Genomic DNA, 21,063 nt, shown 5'->3' with positions numbered 1-21,063 from the left:
ATGTCCCAGGTCTAGTGCTAAGCACTTTTTAGCTATCTCTTCTGACATAGGTAATTTTGTCTCATTCACTGGAGAGTCCGGTTCTCAACTGTGTTGGAGGATTAAAACCTCTTGTAGGGCTTAGGCACAGGTACGTGGGCCTCACTCAAGAGTATGTGATTCGGTAGCTCTGAAGTGGGGCCTGATGATGTGTAACAAATTCCAGGTAATGCTGATGTGGTCTATGATTTGGAAACCATGGATTAGGGAAATCTTCACTTTTCATCATAAATCCTGGCTCAGAGAGGTGAAATGCTGGGCAGGAATACATTGCGTAAGGTCAAGGAATAGGGCATGTGAAATGGCAACCCATTCCAGTATACTTGCCTGGAAAATCCCATGGACAGAAGAGTCTGGTAGGCTATAGTCCATGGGGTCGCAAAGAGTCGGACACGACTGAGGGACTTCACTTCACTTAGAGCCCTTTAAGGGCGGGGCATTGCCTGAAGGGCCAAAGAAATCAGTGTGCCTTGCCTTCAAGAGGAAGCGAGGCTGTGCCCTCCTTTGGAACCTTGTTCAGTGGCTCAGTCATGTCTGACTCTTTGTGACCCCATGGATTGCAGCATGCCAGGCTTCCCTGTCCTTCAACATCTCCCAGAGTTTGCTCAAACTCATGTCCATTGAGTTGGTGATGCCATCCCACCATTTTGTCCTCTGTCATCCCCTTCTCCTCCTGCCTTCAATCTTTCCTAGCATCAAGGTCTTTTCCAATGAGTTGGGTCTTCCCATCAGTGGCCAAAGTACTGAAGTTTCAGCTTCAGCATCTGTCCTTCCAGTGAATATTCAGGGTTGATTTGATCTCCTTGCAGTCCAAAGGACTCTCAAGAGTCTTCTGCAACACCACAGTTCGAAAGCATCAATTCTTTGGTGCTCGCCCTTCTTTATGGTCCAACTCTCACATCCCATACATGACTACTGGAAAAACCAAAGCTTTGACTATAGGACCTTTGTTGGCAAAATGATATCTCTACTTTTTATATACGCTGTCTAGGTTTGTCTTAATTTTTCTTTCAAGGAGCAAGTGTCTTTTAATTTCATGGCTGCAGTCACCATCTGCAGTGATTTTGGAGCGCAAGAAAATAAAGTCTGTCACTGTTTCCATTGTTTTCCCATCTATTTGCCATGAAGTGATAGGATCAGATGCCATGGAACCTTAAGACACAGTTTCCATAGAAAACCAGAAGTGAGCTCCTTGGTTCACCAGGATGAAGTCAGAAACTACATTACCCAGAAGGCAGTGTCTCCAATGACGGCCTTGGGCGCTGAGCTAATGACGTAAAGCGGAGGCGGGCAGTGGTGGCAGCTTGGGCGGGGCTTCTTGGTCTAGTAATTAGGATGTCGTTTACAAGCGATATGTCTAGCTTTACGGGCTTCCTCTCCTGGAGCGTTGAACATTGACCGCTCCACGGAAAAAGGTCTTCTATACCGAGCAAAGAGCCGTGAGGAGACTGGAACCCACCGTCACAATTTTGTGTGAACAGTGACCCCGCTTGGAACGGGTTGTCAGCCGAGCATTCGAGCTCCCAGCCCTCCGTCCCCACAGCTCCCAGAGGCGGCTCCGCGGGCCTTATGCGCATTCCACACCGTGGACACTCAGGTCCCAGATACTTCCGTGCAGGGCTGGCCTCGGGTCGGCTAAGCCCGCTCTACCTGCTTTTGTCACCGCCTCCCGCCGTCCCGCTCTGCCCACGGGCCCCATGGCGGCGCCGGCGCTGGTGAGTGGAGGGCGCCCAAGTGCGCTGGGGTCGCGGTCCGCATAGTGCCACTCTGTGATATAGGGAATTCCGCCTTTCCGTCTTAATACGCTTGGATCTGGAGGTTCGGTGAAAATGGGGTGTGGGGACGACATTGCTCATCAGTTCCAACCCAGGGTTCTGAATCCAGGCCAAGTGTTGTAAAGAGAGGCACCCATAATTGGCTCTAAGCTTATGGATTCACGGCCCTTGGCCTCTATTCCCTCGGGTCTAAAATTGGAGTATTAACAACTTTTGTCTCTCGGTCGGAGGAACTGGAGAGGAAATGCTTGTGGCGTGTGTCCTTGAGTGCTCAGCACAACCCAGAGAGCATCACTCTGGATGTTGTTTCCGGAGAAGGGCTCTCCTGGTCCTGCTGTTATCTCAGGCTCACCCCAGGTGGAGTTTGACCCTCAGCCATCCCTGCCTCCGGCCTCAGCGCAGCTGAGAACTGGGAGACAGATGAGACAGCCTGGAGAGCAGAAGTGGGGTGGGAGCAGTGTTTCTGGAATTAGCTGCTCCTCTAACAGGAGTAGAAGTTCCCTGGACAGAGCAGAAGACAAGCCTGTCACTGGATTTCTCTTTGAGGGTACCATCTGGGTACAAGTCCATTGGCTTGCCACTGACGGTATCCATTTCCCCAACACATTTACTTATATTTCAAAAGTGAATCCATTACAATTTTCATTAATGACAGTGCATAGGAATGTTGTGTCTCAAGGGATGTAAACACATGGACAGGCCCTAAGTTATTCTTCAGCACAGCACCTTGTTTGCTGTCAACATAGCTCTGATGACCTTCAGAACATTGCTTGTTTATCCATTTTTCCTGGCTTGCTCCCTAATTCATTCCAGCCTTGTTCCACATCTGCTCAGAGAGGTCTTCCTGATTGACCCATCTAAAGTCTCCTGTAATCTCTGTAGTCATCTTATTTTTCTTTATTTCGGAGCCCCTAAGGCCATATGACTTTATTTTGCTTATTTATTTAGTTCCTTGTCAGGGATATGGGAGCTCCTGTCCCCAGCCTTAGAAAAATGCAGAACCTGTACCAAGTGTTCAGTAAGTGGTTGATGAATGAAAGATTCTACCTTCTGGAGCTGCCATGATACATAGATCAAATCTAAATCCCCTGTCGTGGCTGGACCATAGGGACCTGGGTTCAAATCTTGTCCCTTCTCATTAGACATGTTACTCTGGGCAGCTTGACTTTGAGCCCCCATTTGCTGATTGTGAAATGGAGACAGTGATGGTGTTAACCTTATGGGCTGTGAGAGAATTAAAGAAATTCACAAATACACATTGAGCACTGACAAGTGCTGGGCACTGCACTTGTTTGCTTTATGAACATTTTCACTTTAATCTCTGCAAGAACCTGGTGAAGTTGGAACTATTGTATTGATGTGGAAATTGAGGCTCAAAGAAATTAGCATGTTTTGGTTGAAAAGGTTGAATTTAAATCCCAAGAAGTCTAGGTGCAGACCTAGATACTTTTAGTTGCTTTAACACAGCATCTAAATGGCACCCCACTCCAGTACTTTTGCCTGGAAAATCCCATGGATGGAGGAGCCTGGAAGGCTGCAGTCCATGGGGTCGCTGAGGGTTGGACACGACTGAGTGACTTCACTTTCACTTTTCACTTTCATGCATTGGAGAAGGAAATAGCAACTCACTCCAGTGTGCTTGCCTGGAGAATCCCGGGGCGGGGGAGCCTGGTAGGCTGCTGTCTATGGGGTCGCACAGAGTCGGACACGACTGAAGCGACTTAGCAGCAGCAGCAAAGCCCTGAGGTGCAGGCATAGAGGGCAGACCAGTGAGGCTCAGCTGCCACTTCTCTTATCCTTGCTTGAATTACAGTAACGGGCTCACAGTCCACACAAGATTACTTTCGTTTTGCATCACTCTCCAGTGGACTCCCATATAGGTGGCTTTTCCCTCTCACACTATTTGTAGTCCATCTACAGCACCGTCTACCTCCCTCTTGAACCCAGCACAGAGCTGGGTTCTCAGGAGATACTCGGGGATTCAGGCCTTGGGTCTCTCTGAGTTTCTGTCACTAACCAAGCAGTAGGCTCTAATTTAATAGCCATACAGTCACCCCACCCTCTCTGTTTGACTTTGCAGGCATTGATATCATTTGAAGATGTGGCCATAACCTTCACTGGGGAGGAATGGAGACATCTAGACCTGGCCCAGAGGACCTTGTACCAGGAGGTGATGTTGGAGACTTGTGGCCTCCTGGTCTCACTGGGTAAGGCCTCACCTCACATGTGGTACCCAGAACCTCTTTCGTTCCACCCTCTCTCTGAGCACGGTCGGTTAAGAAGAGCTGAGGAACCTGCCTTTGCTTCTCCCTCCAGCCTCAGCCTGTTCTGGTCTGACCGCCTCATGATTATTTTTATTTTATTATTTTAGTAGTAACCCTTTCACTTAGCCCCAGCGAACTAATATCTTTAAAGTGTGTAGAGTAGAACTGGGAACTTAGAAAGTGCCATGTAGGTATTTGTTATGTATAATAAATTATACATAATAATATACAAAATTATACAAATTACATACAAATATAATCATAAACAAATTGCACAATAAAATTGTACAAAATAATAAATCCCAAATGTCCTTCCATATAGTCTCTCCCAGGAGGTCAGTCTTCAGTGAAGTAACTACAGTGTTATGTGACAATTGTGTATAGTTATTGAAAGGAGGCATCTGGGGAATAGTATTCCAAGTGGAGGGACAAACACAAGCCAATTCCCTGAGTGGGCAGGGAGCTCAGGTCCAGCAGAGACAAAGGAAGATCTGGTTCACCTTTCCCCCTGCCTCCTTACTGACCTCGGTGCCAGATATAGAGCAGACCTCAGTGAACATTTGCTAAGTGACAGCTGGGTGCAGTCTGGCTTGCAGTACAGGATTTTCTAATCAGAGTTTCTGTGGTCCTGCTGCCTAAGTCATTGACTTCTCTTCAGAATCCTCCTATCTTTAAACCTTCACATTTGGCAAAATATATTTGGCTGCATGTGCCAGAAAACCACATCATAAAAATTTCACCCTGAAGAAAGTTTATTACTTCACCTAATGAGAAGCCCTGTGGTGGTGCTGGCTCCTGGGTTGGTACCTCCCAACCCAATTCTCTGTTTGTCTGCTTTCTCTCTTTGGTCCAGGTCATTGGGCCAGCATCCCTGAAGTGGCCACAGGATGGTATAGCAACAAATAGGGTAGCAAGTCCCCGCATTCAGCCCCATCTTCCCAAACTGGAGTTTTCTTCAGAATAGGTAGCAGTTTTAGGTCATGGCCTTCCTCAGACAACTGATTATCAGTTGATTTAGTCTAGTGTTTACAGCCATCCTTGGACACCAGAATCACCTGGTGAGGTTTGAAAACAACCAGTACTATCTTTATGCCCAGAGATTTGGTTTAATTTGTTCTGTGTTTAGAACCAGGTGTGTCTAAGTAGTTCTGAAGCATGGGATGGTTGAATCTTGCTAATTTAATTAGGGAAAGACTTCTGGAAGGAGGTGTCCCCTTTGGGGTTGCATAGTGGTATGTTCAAGGTGTTCACTCCTGTATATGTGAGATTTTCCTTTTTGTCTTTACCTATATACCCATGCCCCATTTATTTCTCCATGTACAGGGCATCCTGTTCCTGAGGCAGAGCTGATTCAGCTACTGGAGTATGGGCCAGAACTGTGGAGAGTAAAGAGAGGCCTCTCTGGAAACACCTGTATAGGTGAGTGGCATGGCAGCTGGCAGACTGCCAGTCAGCCCCATTGAGTGGGCAGTTCCCCTTTCCATGGGCAGTTTCTTTCTGTAGCTTTCTGGGGGTATTGGGTGATCATGGAGTCCTTTTAACTGTGTTTCCTCTGTCTTCCCAATCCTATCACACTCTTTGCCTTTACTGGGCTTGAAATTTGCTATCCTGAGTAAGAGACAGACTCTATACTTGGCCATTCAGAAGCATCAGGACCCTGGGGAAGTTGTATGATCTTCCTGTGCCTTTGACATACAAGTTAAGCTAAGTGGATGCTGTCTGCTGTAAGAAATAAGCTCCAAAATCTTGATGGCTCAGCAAGACTTGTTTTTCTCATTTGTGCCACGGTATAATGTGGTCAGGATTCCTAAGTGGCGCAGTTGTAAAGAATCTGCGTGCCAGTGCAGAAGACACGTGAGATGCTGGTTTGATCCCTGGGTTGGGAAGATCCCCTGGAGTAGGAAATGACAACCTTTTCCAGTATTCTTGCCTGGAAAATTCCATAGGTAGAAGAGCCTGGTGGAAGTTCATAGGGTTGCAAAGAGTCAGACACGATTGAGCACATACACACATAATGTGGGTCTGCAGGCAAATTCTGTACCACATATCTATTTAGGGACCAGGTATATTCTATTGTCAGCATGTGGCTGTAAGATTGCCCTGACATCATCCAACTGGCCCAAAGGAATAGGAGAGAAGGGGAGTAGTCATACCCACTTGCTCACATAGTCACTTCCATTCACCTTCCATTGCCTGACCCAAAGTAAGTGACTTAACAATATTCATGTATTATTACTCATAATGAATAGTGACTAATGGTATCTCAAACTACCTTCTGGATTCAGAAAGGAGTCATTTATTTTTCTGCAGATTATTGCCTCCAATTCTACTTTGCATCTCACTCTTTTCCACCTCTAGCCAATCATTTATCTGTACCGTACATCCCTGCAGGCACCCATGCTTCCATTTGTAAATGAGATATTCAGAAGCAATCCCTAGCCTTGTCATTCTCTTGCATTCCTGTCTTGTAAAATCTTAAGAGGATGTTTGCCTCTGTCAGCCCCGCATCAAATGTGTGGCTAGCATCAATGTAGATTTGTGATCGCTCCCCTCTTGGGTTCCCTCAGGTTGCTCAGCCAGCCAGTGAGTATCTCTGGCCAGCCCCTCCTCAGTCCACTGAGTCCGTCTCAAATCTTCACCGCTTTCTACAGTTCTACATCTTCACTTGGAGGTTTCAAAGGCACTTCATACCCATCATGCCTAAGAAGGATCTCAAGATCTTGCCCACTCCTCTCATCTCCCCATTTCAGTCAGTGGTCTTGCTGTTCAAGAAGTTGAGAAAACCAAAAACAAACTTGAACAACACCTCCATTTTCATCATGCCCATGATGCAGCCATTCCTGAATCTTGATCATATTTCATCATATGTTTCTCCTGAATCTGTCACCTCCACCAGTTCCATGAGTTCCATCATTATCACCCTAGCCTAGGCTGTAATCATCTTTTGCCTGCATGATGCTAACATAGTCCCCCCATCATCAGCTCTATGTCTCACATCCACTCCCCTGTCCACTTTTACCTTATTCCAAACATCACCACCTCCCCAGTCATTGAGATCTCAACATATGACCCAGTTCATTCAGAAAATAAAGGCTGTTCCCTTGTTTTACTTGCTTTTTAACCCTTACTGACTTATCCCTGCAGCTTCTTTCTCACCTCTACAGAAGAGTTCTCATCCCTGGCCATGGCTGATCCCCCTAGCAGAGTCTAGGTCATACCTTCATCTACCTTCTCAGATGTCTTAGTTATCTATTGCCAGATTGCAATGAGTGAATAAAAATCACTCATTTAATATTAAAATATCACTCATTTATTATCTCATCTGTGGATCAGAAATCTAGGCACAGCTTAGCTTGATCCCCTGCAAAGCTGTAGTTGTAGGCAGTTTACAACACATCAGCTTACTTCTTCAGATCAAGTAATGGTGTAAGAGATTCCAGCAAGAGAGGTTCCACACATATACTTTATCTGTTACATCTTACATTCTACTGCCTTTGTTATATTCTATTCTTTAGAAGTAAATTTTGCTAGGATTCAGCATGTGTGCATGCTAAGTCACTTCGGTTGTGTCCAGCTCTTTGTGACCCCATGGATTACAGCCCACCAGGCCCCTCTGTCCATGGGATTTTCCAGGCAAGAATATTGGAGCAGGTTGCCATTTCCTTCTCCATGGGATCTTCCTGACTCAGGATTGAATCCATGTTTCTTGTGTCTGCTGCATCTGCATTGGTAGGCAGGTTCATTACCACTAGTGCCACCTGGGAAGCCCAGGATTCAGGCAGAGGGTATCAAAACTGTGGGAACACCATGAGGAAGGGATTATGGGAAACCATAGAGGAGTCTGTCCACTGCGTCAGAGAACATGCTTCTTCATTTATTTCCTCCCTCTTCTATATCTCCATCTTCTCTCCGGTCAACAGAAAAAACATGCTGAAGTTTCTTGCAATTGTGGGAAACATTAAAAAAAAAGCTCTTGGCTCTCCAACAACATCCAAAAGTTGTTGACTCTATTTCAGTTGAACAACCAAGCTTTCTAGAGGACTTTTCCCATTTTCAGAAGAGACATCTACACAGACCTCTCCTTTACTAGTCAATATTTCCTTGAATTTTTGTACTGAGGTGTAATTTATACATAGTGAATGTATAAATCTTAAAGGTCCATCATTATGAAATTTTACATATATATAAACCAGCGTATCCACTGCAAGTGTCAAGACATGCAGTATTTCCAGCACCTCTGAGGCTTCTTGTGCTTCCCTCCTGTTAATATCCCCTTCTACAAAATTAACCAGTATTTAGACTCTGTCACCTTAGATTTAGGGTGGTTTTTTTTTTTTTTAATATTCATTTATTTATTTATTTGGCTGCACCAGGTCTTCGTTGCAGCATGTGGAATCTTTTAGTTATGGCACGCGAACTCTTAGTGGCAGCATACGGGGTCTAGTCCCCTGACCAGGTGTTGAACCCAGGCCTCCTGCATTGCAAGCTTGGAGTCAGCTACGGACCACCAAGGAAGTCCCATAGATTAGTTTTGAAGGTTTATAAATGGAACCCCACAGTACGCAATATGGCCCTGCCAGTCTTCTTTTGATAATCATTATGGCTCTGGAATTTATCCATGTGGTTGCATTTATTTGGAGGTAGTTTCTCACTGTGCAATAGCTCAGTGAATTAATAGATCACACATACCTGTGTTCCTGTCGATGGACATTTGACTTTTCAGAATATTACGGAGAATGCTGCTATGAATATTCTTAACCATATTTTTTGTTGCCTATAAGCACGCATTTCTGTTGGGAGTATACATATGAGTGGACTGGCTGGATCATGGTGTAGTTATATGATTAGCTTTAATAGGAACTACCAGTCAGTTTCAGAGTGACTGCACCATGTCACATTCCCACCAGCTATATGTAAGATCCCTCATTGCTTCACATACTTGTGAGCAGATGGTGTTTGCCCCTTTCACTCTTTGAGGCCCAGTAGTGGTATTTCTCAGCACTGCAGTACTAAAAAAATGTTCTCACAGGTTATTGCTGACATTCTGATTAACCAATGTAACAACTATAATAATGATAAGAGATAGTGGTCTACAATTTACAGAACATTTGCATGTACTTTTTCTCATATCACCTTGTTATGAACTGAACGCCTGTGTCCTCCCAAAATCTGTATGTTGAATCCCTAATGCCCCAGTGTGATGATTCTGGCCCTTTGGGTGGTGATTGGGTTGAGATGAGGTCATGAGAATGGAGCACCCATGATGGGATTAGTGTTCTTATACGAAGACAGGGACCACAGCCTTTCCTAAATGTGGTGTGTGGTGGTGGGGAAGAGAGGGAGAAGTCTTTGGTGTCTCTTATTATAAGGATGTGATCCTCTCAGGTCTGCTTTTATGACCTCACTTAACCTTAATTATTTCTGTAAAGGCCAGGCCCTACCTCCAAATACATTGACAATTAGGGCTTCAATACGTGAATTTTGGGGAACACAAACATTCAGTCCATCACAGAATTTGTCTTTTGAATAAATAAAGGGCTGTTCAGATAGTCTGTTTTTTCCTGTGTCAGTTTTGGTAATTTGAGTCTTTTAAGGAATTCATCTACTTTATCTAATTATTTTATCCATTACTTTTTAAGATTGTTTCATCTCAAAATGGTACATTGTATGTTTATTTTACCATAATTAAAAATTGCTAAAAAATAAGTTTAAGATATCATTTTTATAATGTCATGAAAAACTGACATTCTCAAAAAAAATTGTTTCATTGTACTCCTGTGTATATTTTGCTTTTTTATTTGAACATTATAAAAAGTATCTGTTTATGTTGTCTTATAGGATTTGTACTTTTCATTCAATAGTATGTTACTGAGATTCATGATGCATGTAGCTATAGTTCAGTTTCCCTGATGGCTCAGCAGTAAAGAACCCGCCTGCCAATGCAGGAGACATGGGTTCAGAAGATCCCTTGCCTGGGTCAGGAAGATCCCCTGGAGAAGGAAATGGCAACCCACTCTAGTATTCTTAGCTGGGAAATCCCATGGTCAGAGGAGCTGGGCAGGCTACGGTCCATGGGGTTGCAAAGAGGCAAGACACAGCTTAGCAACTGAACATGCACACAGCTATAGTTCACTCATTTTTTTTCCTCCAATAGTCATTTATATAATACCATGTATTCATCCATTTTCATGGAAATTTTCTTGTTTCCAATTTTTTGTACCCATACACAGTGGAGCCATGAAAATTCACATGTGTGTATTCTCATAAACAAGTGTAGGAATTTCTCTTAGAATATGCCTAGGACTGGAATTTGGGAATTATAAATTAAGCAAAAGGAGAACTTTACTAGATGATGCCCTGTTGTTTTCTAACATGATTATTTATACCCACTTACACTTCACTTCCCCTGTATGAACAATTCCATGGATCTCCAACACTTCAAAGGTGTTTTCAATCAGGTGAATATAAATTAGTCTCTGATTGTGGTCTTAATTTGCCCTTCCCTCATATTTAAGAAATTTGAGTACCTCTTCATATGTTGATTAGTCAGTACATATCTTCTGTGAAATGTCAGTTCATAGCATGGTTCAGTTTTCATTTTGGGTGTGAAGTGTTGAAGTCTCCAGCTGTAATTGTGATTTTGGGTATTTCTCCTTTCAGCTCAGTTTTTAGTTTGTATGTTTTGAGGCTCTGATATTTGGTACATACAGATTTAGGGTTATTATGTCTTCCTGGTGGCTTGATCTTTTTGTTATTATATAATGTCCCTTTTGGTCCCATTTTCTTTGCTCTGTCATCTATGTTATCTGGTGTTAATGTAGGTCTGATGTTAACATAGCCATTTTTCTTGGATTGCCTTTTAAACCATTAGTCATGTTGATTAGTCTTTTATAGTGAATGTTTCTGTATCTTGTTTTTGAATTCTTCCTTTTCCCCAAGATCTAAAAGATAGTCATTTTCACTATTTATTAAAAGTTTTTAATCTTTAGCTTCTGACAAGTCTTAATCAATCTGGAATTAATTTTTTGCTTTGTGCAAGGTAGAAATACAACTTCATTTTCCTTCATTGTGGCAAATGATTTTTCTACAGCCATTTATTAAATAGTCTTTTCTTATTCCCACTGGCCTCTCTGCTACTTCTGTCATATATCAAAATTGTGTGAATCCTCATGTGTTGAGCAAATTCCATATACACATTTCAGAGCTCCTAACTCTGTTTTTACCTTTGACACTTTGACAGCTTATATTATATCTAGGCTGCATCACACTACTTTGTTATATATGATTTCATCATCATCCTAATTCCTCAAAGAGCAAGTCCTTTTGCTTTATTCTTCTTCAGAGATATCCTGGTCTCTGTTCTTTTATATATTTTCCACAATCAGCTTGCCCGTAACTGTGAAAAACCCTATTGAGATTTATCCCAAGTTGTATTAAATTTATAATGAATTTGAGGGAAATTGGCAATTTTATATTATTAATCTCTTTTCAAATAAATCTTTATTAATGTGATATGTTTTCTAGTTATCTAAACATTATCTATTTCAGTCTGTTCACCGAGTCTTTACTCAGGTATAGTAGACTGAATATATCCACCCAGTTACTTATCTCTGACTCCCCACAACTTTCGCACAGTCCAGAATCCTAAGATTTTATTTCTCCTCTGTCTCTGCCTCCCTCTCCACCATCCTGTCATTCTTTTCTTTTTGCCTGGCATTCAGTATTCTTTTAAGACCCTCACCTTTTGAACTTTCAGTTGTCTAATACAGTTTTTCTCCTAATTCCTCTGTCAGGGAATTCCTACGCACCTTTGGAGATAAGCTTATGTAGCACCTTGTCCTTGTAGCCTCCACTGGCCTCTTTCTGTCTGCCATCTGGGCCAAGTTAGGTTCACCTTCTCTGTGCTGTCATAGTAGCATGAGATATTGGAACACAGTCATTATCATTACTCTGCCCACCCTTCCCCACTCTGGAGAGTGAGGTGGAGTCTCCACTACAGATTTTCTGTTCCCTGCTACAGCTTTTCTCCTTGGGTTACCTTTTAAAGATGTCAAGAGCCCAAGGATTAGTAAAGAAAGATATTTTAAACCAGGGTTTAAGAGATGTAAAAATGCCATAGATGGTAGAGGTTTTATTTTCATCTTCATTCTTCCACTAAAGTGGTCATTTATTTTGTTCTGTGTTGACATCACTAATAGGCACTTTTGTTATATTGGATTTCCTTCAGGTGAAAAATCAAACCCCAAGACCACAGAGCTTACTGCTTCTCAGCTGGCCCTCACTGAGGAAGCCCCTTTTGAGGAACAGGTGACACATGGCACCTCAAGGGATTCCTGGCTGGGGCAAGCAAGGTATCAGGAAAAACTGTCAGAAGTGCAAGAAGGGAACTGGAGGCCAGGAGCAGACCCCCACAAGGAGACATGCCTGAGGAAGTTGAGCCATAAACATGATGACTTTGAGACAGATGATAGTCTTTGTTTAGGGATTTTACAGGAGCAAGTCACTACACAAGATGCTCCGCATGAATGTGATTCCCAAGAACCAGGAAAAGACCTGGTTGTTGATGCAAGGAATAACCTCTATAAGTGCAAGGAATGTGGAAAAGATTTTAGCAAGAATTGGGCCCTTATTCGGCATCAACAGATTCATGCTGGAGTGAAGCCTTATGAATGCAGTGAATGTGGGAAAGCCTCTCGTTATATGGCAGACTTCATTCGACATATGAGGTTTCATACTGGGGAAAAGCCATACAAGTGTATCGAGTGTGGGAAGGCCTTCAAACGCAGGTCTCACCTCACAGAGCACCAGCGTATTCACAGTGGAGATAAACCCTATGAGTGCAAAGAATGTGGTAAAGCTTTCACCCATCGCTCCTCTTTCATCCAGCATAATATGACTCACACTAGAGAAAAGCCCTTTTTGTGCAAGGAGTGTGGGAAAGCCTTTTACTACAGCTCCTCCTTTGCTCAACACATGAGGATTCACACTGGAAAGAAACTCTATGAGTGCAGCAAATGTGGAAAGGCCTTCACTCACCGGTCCACTTTTATCCAGCATAATATGACCCACACGGGAGAAAAACCCTTTTTGTGCAAAGAATGTGGAAAAGCTTTCTGCCTCAACTCATCCTTCACTCAACATATGAGGATTCACACTGGAGAGAAACCCTATGAGTGCAGTGAGTGTGGAAAAGCCTTTACTCATAGATCTACTTTCATCCGGCATAAGAGGGCACATACTGGAGAGAAGCCCTTTGAGTGCAAAGAATGTGGGAAAGCATTTTGTGACAGCTCTTCCTTAATTCAACACATGAGGATTCACACTGGTGAGAGACCCTATGAATGCAGTGAATGTGGAAAGGCCTTTACACACCATTCTGTTTTTATCAGACACAATAGGACTCATAGTGGGAAAAAACCTTTGGAGTGTAAAGAATGTGCAAAAGCCTTTTACTATAGCTCTTCCTTTACTCGACACATGAGGATTCACACTGGGGAAAAGCCTTATGTATGCAGAGAATGTGGAAAGGCCTTTACCCAACCTGCAAATTTTGTTCGGCATAATAGGATCCACACTGGAGAAAAGCCCTGTGAGTGCAAAGAATGCGAGAAGGCCTTTTGTGACAATTTTGCCTTAACTCAACATGTGAGAACTCACACTGGAGAGAAACCCTTTGAATGTGGTGAATGTGGGAAGGCCTTCAGCCACAGTTCATCCTTCACTCACCATCAAAAGATTCACACCAGAGTTTAGAAGATGGAGGAAGGCCTTGTGCAAGTTTGCTCACTTTAGGCAATTTAGGTGAACTCATACAGGTAAAGTACCTTTCCTTTTGAATATAACTATTCAGGGAAGTCTTTTGGCCAGAGAAATATCTTACTCAGTGTCAGAAGAGAAACACTAATTATCATCTCTGTGAAAGCTTTCTGTGGCAGGTCATCTGAAGGGTCATACTAGAAATTGACACTGGCTAAAGCTTTACACTACATCTGAGAATCCATAAGGGAGACTCAGTGGTTGTCATGCATTTGGGGAAAATGTCAGCAACAGTTCTTCCTATGTTTATTGCAAATCCATCTCAAGAGCATTTAAAGAGATGTAGAAGAGAAAGGAAAGAGAAACACACTTGTGTCTTTTTCCCAATCTCCCTGCCAAGCTTATGACAATTTGTCATTTGTGTGTGGGCAGGAGAGCGGCTGAAAGGGGAGAGATCTAAGGCCTCATCCCCTTTATGTATTTTTTTATATCCATAGTCAGGAGAGTTGGACCATTGGGATGTTAGCTCTGCTAACATTTATTGAAAGTTATTTGTTACAAAACATTGACATATAACATGTCAATATCATGTCTACCATTGAACATAAGGCCTGAGTCTTGACATACATATACATACATCATATGCAATCAGTTCTTGTTAATCATGGTGGTTATAGTCTACAGTTCAGTTCAGTTCAGTTCAGTTCAGTGGCTCAGTCGTGTCCGACTCTCTGCGACCCCATGAATCACAGCACACCAGGCCTCCCTGGCCATCATCAACTCCTGGAGTTCACTCAAACTCATGTCCATTGAGTCAGTGATACCATCCAGCCATCTCATCCTCTGTCGTCTCCTTTCCTCCTGCCCCCAATCCCTCCCAGCATCAGAGTCTTTTCCAATGAGTCAACTCTTCGCATGAGGTGGCCAAAGTACTGGAGTTTCAGCTTCAGCATCATTCCCTCCAAAGAAATTCCAGGGCTGATCTCCTTTAGAATGGACTGGTTGGATCTCATTGCAGTCCATGGGACTCTCAAGAGTCTTCTCCAACACCACAGTTCAAAAGCATCAATTCTTCGGCACTCAGCTTTCTTCACAGTCCAGCTCTCACATCCATACATGACCACTGGAAAACCAATAGCCTTGACTAGACGGACCTTTGTTGACAAAGTAATGTCTCTGCTTTTGAATATGCTATCTAGGTTGGTCATAACTTTCCTTCCAAGGAGTAAGCGTCTTATAATTTCATGGCTGCAATCACCATCTGCAGTGACTTTGGAGCCCCCCAAAATAAATTCTGACACTGTCTTCACTGTTTCCCCATCTACTTCCCATGAAGTGATGGGACCGGATGCCATGATCTTCGTTTTCTGAATGTTGAGCTTTAAGCCAACTTTTTCACTCTCCTCTTTGATTTTCATCAAGAGACTTTTTAGTTCCTCTTCACTTTCTGCCATAAGGGTGGTGTCATCTGCATATCTGAGGTTATTGATATTTCTCCTCTATAAGTTCACCATAAACTCTGAATTAGTGAATACTGAACCATTGCTTCTAGTGGCAATACAGATTTAGGTACCTGTGAGCATCTGTTCACATTTTCATCAACCAATCAATACGTAATCCTCTATGGAATTTTTTTTGTTTGTTTTAGAACACATTTAATAAATGTTTCTGAGAAGTTACATCCAATATTTCATTGCATTAAAAATACTTCAGTGACATCATTTTTGTATATTCTGTTGTTACTGTACTGCTTTTACTCTTTTCACTCCAACATACACAAACAATACATATATGCGGTACTGTTATACAGTAAACACATAAACACTGTATAGTACACTATGTTGTACAGTAGATCATGCGAAGAAGTTCTAGAAAAAAGATTAAACAAATATTAACATTAACTAAGACTCTAATTTTGGTAGAACTGCAGGATGTGTGATAGGGGAGTGCACTGAAGTGGGTAAATCTCTTGACCTTGGCTTGACCCAGGAAAACCAAAGGAGAAGACGATGCTTTGTTTTGCCTTCTCTTCCAGGTCTTAGTTGGTGGTTTCTACTTACTTCTCTGCCAAAGTTTCTTCCACATCTTCCATCATATCATTTGAAGTCTTTTTTACTTATATGCTTTGTGATATGCATTATGTGTGTGACACTGTCCTTTATATTTTCTGTAACACCTTTAAGTCAGAAAATTTTCAGGCAGTCTAGCCAAGCATTTCCCCAACAGTTAATGATAGTAGTCTGCTTATTAATTATCCCAGGTTGTGCCAACACAGTTACAATGCATATACTAACAGACACCCAGTAGTCCATCCTGGTGATTTCTTTGTTGGTGTTGAGAGTTTTGCTAAAAAGCTCCCTTATGTTGTACTTTTATTATGCTCTGATTGAGTGGTTGGATAACATAGAATTTAGGGGCATGAAAAGAACATCTAGGTTGGAGTGGGCATTTTCAACTTCTTCATGGCAATGGATTGGGGCATTATCCAAAATTAATTAAACCTTGGAGGCAAGGTTTTTGCACTGGAAATAGCATTCAGTTTCTTGGATGAGCAGTTGTGGAACAAGTCCCAGAATGTTTCTGCTATCACTCAAACTTTTTATTCCACCTACAATGAACTGTCATATGGTTCAGATTTTTCTTTTCAAGTCTGGACATGGGCTCTTTACAACACTAGGGGTTTGTACTTAGTTGCCCTTGGCATTCACACAATAGCACAGTTGTGTGTAGTACTTGAATAATTCAAAGTCAGGCTTTGAAAGCCATTTGCATTATATAGGTTCATTTGCCAACAGCCTTGTAAGCAAGCCTGTCTCATTAGCATTTAAATCTGTTCTTCTATGTAGCATTTATTTTTTGTTGACATTTTAGTGATAGCCACTGTGACAGGTGTGAGGTGTTACCACATTGTATTTTTTATTTGCATTTCTCTGTGGTGTTGGAGAAGACTCTTGAGAGTCCCATGGACTGCAAGGAGATCCAACCAGTCCATTCTGAAGGAGATCAGCCCTGGGATTTCTTTGGAAGGAATGATGCTAAAGCTGAAACTCCAGTACTTTGGCCACCTCATGCGAAGACTTGACTCATTGGAAAAGACTCTGATGCTGGGAGGGATTGTGGGTAGGAGGAGAAGGGGATGGCAGAGGATGAGATGGCTGGATGGTATCACTGACTTGATGGACGTGAATCTGAATGAACTCCGGGAGATGGTGATGGACAGGGAGGCCTGGCGTGCTGCGATTCATGGGGTTGCAAAGAGTTGGACACGACTGAGCGACTGAACTGAACTGAACTGAATAATTAGCAGTGAAGTGAAGTGAAAGTTGCTCAGTCGTGTCCGACTCTTTGCTACCCCATGGACTATACAGTCCATGGAATTCTCTAGGTCAGAATACTGGAGTGGGTAGCCTTTCCCTTTTCCAGTGGATCTTCCCAACCCAGGGATCAAACCCAGGTCTCCCACATTGCAGATGGATTCTTCACCAGCTGAGCCACAAGGGAAGTCCAATAATTAGCAGTGATGAGCATCTTTTTGTGTTTTGTGCCTGTTTTTTAAAAAAATTTTTATTGGGGTATAATTGCTTCATCTGTGCCTTGTTTTAAGTGATTGATTTTTCTTCTTATTTTAGGTTATATTTTCCTGCTTCTGTGTGTCACTGTTTATTTTTAATTGGATGTCAGACATTGTGATTTGGAAATATTTTTGTGTTTCTGTAAGTATTTTAGTAGGGACACTGACATTCTTACCAAAAAAGTTACATAAATTGACAACTCTGGTAATGCCTATGAAAGGTGAAATCCTCAGAAGGGCCATCAAGATCTCTCTTATTTCTCTGCATTTTGGCGCCTGTGGGTCTGTCCTCGTACATGTCTCCTAGGTGCTCAAGTGATCACTCTGATCAGCTTTTATGTTTTAATAAAATGGAACTTTATCAAGGCTACCTTATCTGTACAATTACAAATAATAATCTCTATCCTTCCTTCTCTTTGTGTTGGTCTGATATGTGGAGGTATAACTGGATTGCCTGTAGCACCAAGCCCTCAGTTCTGTCTTTAACCAGGTACTACCTGGGAGTTTACATCTGGCCTAGAGGTGTGGGTTAAAGCTCCCCAAAGGGTTTTTTATGTTTGTTTGTTTTTTTTAAAATATGAATCATTTTCCACCATGGGAAATCTGTGCAGTTTTACACAGATTCTGACATCTCTGGTTCTGGGCTCCTGTGGAGAAACTGGAAGACCTTGCAGTACAAGCTGGATGCCTGCAACATTAACTCCTGGAGGTGGGATGCACTCTTCAGTGTACCAGAGCCATTCCCAGCATTTGTTCCCTTTTTAATGACCCGTCTGTCCCTGGGGCATTGGGGAGGGTGCCTGTTTGTTCTTAGGAAATCCAAACCCCTGTTATATCCAGAAAGATATCTTAGGCTCTATTTCCTCCCCTCTCTGTTGTGAATGCTCTCCCTGCCATCCCAAACTAGGTCTACCCAACAGACCTTCTTTCCCTCCCTAGAGCCGGGTCTGTCCAGTTATCAGGACTTTGTTCAGATATTCCTCTCTGCCAGGTACAATCTCCTGAGAATTTTTTTTCTCATAGATTTCCAGGTGATGCTGAAGTTGCTGGTCAAGGGGCCACATATTGTAAACTACTTATTCATTCACTTATTTAAAAATTCAGATATTCTCTGAACATTTCTGGTGTGTATGTCTTGAGTCTTATTTTATTGCCTCAATTCCCGTAATATTTAGAACCAGGAAATGGGTTGTAATTTTCCATATCAATTACAAAATTTAAACAATTACATAATATAATAAACTAAGGTCAACAAATGATTGTGGACTTGATTATTTTCTCATATAAATACCAATTACTGAGTAATCCCTGTATGAGACTATTATTCTTACAAAGACAACTTTAAAGGAGAAATAAAATTATAAACAATGAAGCAATTCTTTACAGATTGGAACCTGCCACCCTTCCAGAAAGTCAGATTTTTCTCAATGTAATCCGTGAGCACTTAGAAACTTTGTGTAATTTCCGTTAACTTGTCTACTAGTGGGTCCTAATAGAGATAGGTTAGCTCAGTTCCAAAACTATCTCTTTTGGAGATAAAAGCTAGCAGGTATGGTTTGTGGCAGTCTGAAAATCACCCTGAAATATACATGATCTTACATGGGATTTAGATAATTTGCTTAGGATTCTCCTTGTTGCCATATTTCTGTTAGAATCAAAGACGTAGCATCTAATGTCACAAGAATAAGGAAGGCTAAGTGGAAAAGGTCAGTTTTCATTCCAATTCCAAAGAAAGGCAATGCAAAAGAATGCTCAAACTACTGCACAATTGCACTCATCTCACACGCTAGTAAAGTAATGCTCAAAATTCTCCAAGCTAGGCTTCAGCAATACATGAACCGTGAACTCCCTGATGTTCAAATGGTTTTAGAAAAGGCAGAGGAACTAGAGATCAAATTGCCAACATCCGCTGGATCATGGAAAAAGCAAGAGAGTTCCAGAAAAACATCAATTTCTGCTTTATTGACTATGCCAAAGCCTTTGACTGTGTGGATCACAATAAACTGTGGAAAATTCTGAAAGAGATGGGAATACCAGACCACCTGACCTGCCTCTTGAGAGATCTGTATGCAGGTCAGGAAGCAATAGTTAGAACTGGACATGGAACAACAGACTGGTTCCAAATAGGAAAAGGAGTCTGACAAGGCTGTATATTGTCACTCTGCTTATTTAACTCCTATGCAGAGTACATCATGAGAAACGCTGGGCTGGAAGAAGCACAAGCTGGAATCAAGACTGCTGGGAGAAATATCAATCACCTCAGATATGCAGATGACACCACCCTTATGGCAGAAAGTGAAGAGGAACTAAAAAGCCTCTTGATGAAAATGAAAGAGGAAAGTGAAAAAGTTGGCTTAAAGCTCAACATTCAAAAAATGAAGGTCATGGCATCTGGTCCCATCACTTCATGGGAAATAGATGGGGAAACAGTGGAAACAGTGTCAGACTGTTTGGGCTCCAAAATCACTGCAGATGGTGATTGCAGCCATGAAATTAAAAGACACTTACTCCTTGGAAGAAAAGTTATGACCAACTTAGAGAGCATATTGAAAAGCAGAGACATTACTTTGCCAACAAAGGTCCGTCTAGTCAAGGCTATGGTTTTTTCAGTGGTCATGTATGGATGTGAGAGTTGGACTGTGAAGAAAGCTGAGTGCTGAAGAATTGATGCTTTTGAACTGTGGTGTTGGAGAAGACTCTTGAGAGTCCCGTGGACTGCAAGGAGATCCAACCAGTCCATTCTAAAGAAGATCAGCCCTGGGATTTCTTTGGAAGGAATGATGCTGAAGCTGAAACTCCAGTACTTTGGCCACCTCATGAGAAGAGTTGACTCATTGGAAAAGACTCTGATGCTGGGAGGGATTGGGGGCAGGAGGAGAAGGGGATGACCGAGGATGAGATGGCTGGATGGCATCACTGTCTCAATGGACGTGAGTCTGAGTGAACTCCGGGAGTTGGTAATGGCCAGGGAGGCCTGGCGTGCTGTGATTCATGGGGTCACAAAGAGTCGGACATGACTGAGTGACTGAACTGAACTGAACTGAACTGATTAATGAAAATTTGGGTTGTTTTCTGCCTTTATCGCTATTGTGAATAATACTGGTAGAAACATCTGTGAACAATTATCTGAATCCTAAGCAATTGAGTCCCTGCTTTCAAGTATTTTGAATATATATTTGGAATTGACAGAAAATATTCTATATATAACTTTTTGAGGAACCACCATACTTTTTCCCACAATGGTTATACCGTTTTACATTCCCATAAGGAATGCAATGGGTTTTAATTTCTCTACAACCTCACCAACACTTGTTTGCCTCCCGCGCCCTTTTTTCTGCTATAGCCATCTTGGTAGTGGCTTTGCATTCAATCTTAGCCAAAAAGCCAAGAAGCAATTCATTATGGGTTTGATTTGCACTTCCCTAATGACTAATTCGGAGAAGGCAATGGCAACCCACTCCAGTGCTCTTGCCTGGCAGATCCCATGGATGGAGGAGCCTGGTAGGCTGCAGTCCATGGGGTTGCTAGGAGTAAAAGGACACGACTGAGCGACTTCACTTTGACTTTTCACTTTCATGCCCTGGAGAAGGAAATGGCAACCCACTCCAGTGTTCTTGCCTGGAGAATCCCAGGGACAGGGGAGCCTGGTGGGCTGCCG

General features: G+C 42.5%; 1 protein-coding gene across 1 annotated transcript; it reads left to right on the top strand.

The window, feature by feature from the left end:
- The first annotated feature begins 1,405 nt into the window (after window positions 1-1,405).
- On the top strand, window positions 1,406-13,831 carry ZNF599 (zinc finger protein 599). The gene is made up of 4 exons (XM_052656591.1): window positions 1,406-1,754; window positions 3,895-4,021; window positions 5,402-5,497; window positions 12,306-13,831. The coding sequence occupies exons 1-4, from the start codon at window positions 1,737-1,739 to the stop codon at window positions 13,829-13,831; spliced, it is 1,767 nt and encodes a 588-aa protein (XP_052512551.1). The 5' UTR covers window positions 1,406-1,736.
- Window positions 13,832-21,063: the final 7,232 nt, after the last annotated feature.

Source organism: Budorcas taxicolor, chromosome 18 (genome assembly GCF_023091745.1).
Source record: "Budorcas taxicolor isolate Tak-1 chromosome 18, Takin1.1, whole genome shotgun sequence".
NCBI lineage: Eukaryota > Metazoa > Chordata > Mammalia > Artiodactyla > Bovidae > Budorcas > Budorcas taxicolor.
Note: the sequence above shows the minus strand (reverse complement) of the source record. Positions and strands in the feature narration are given on the sequence as shown.

What these genes read in the sequence shown, in the direction of transcription:
- ZNF599 (XM_052656591.1), top strand. An exon ending in TGGCCTCCTGGTCTCACTGG is followed by an intron (nt 4,022 to 5,401) that starts GTAAGGCCTCAC and finishes CTCCATGTACAG; the next exon opens with GGCATCCTGTTCCTGAGGCA. An exon ending in CTCTGGAAACACCTGTATAG is followed by an intron (nt 5,498 to 12,305) that starts GTGAGTGGCATG and finishes GATTTCCTTCAG; the next exon opens with GTGAAAAATCAAACCCCAAG.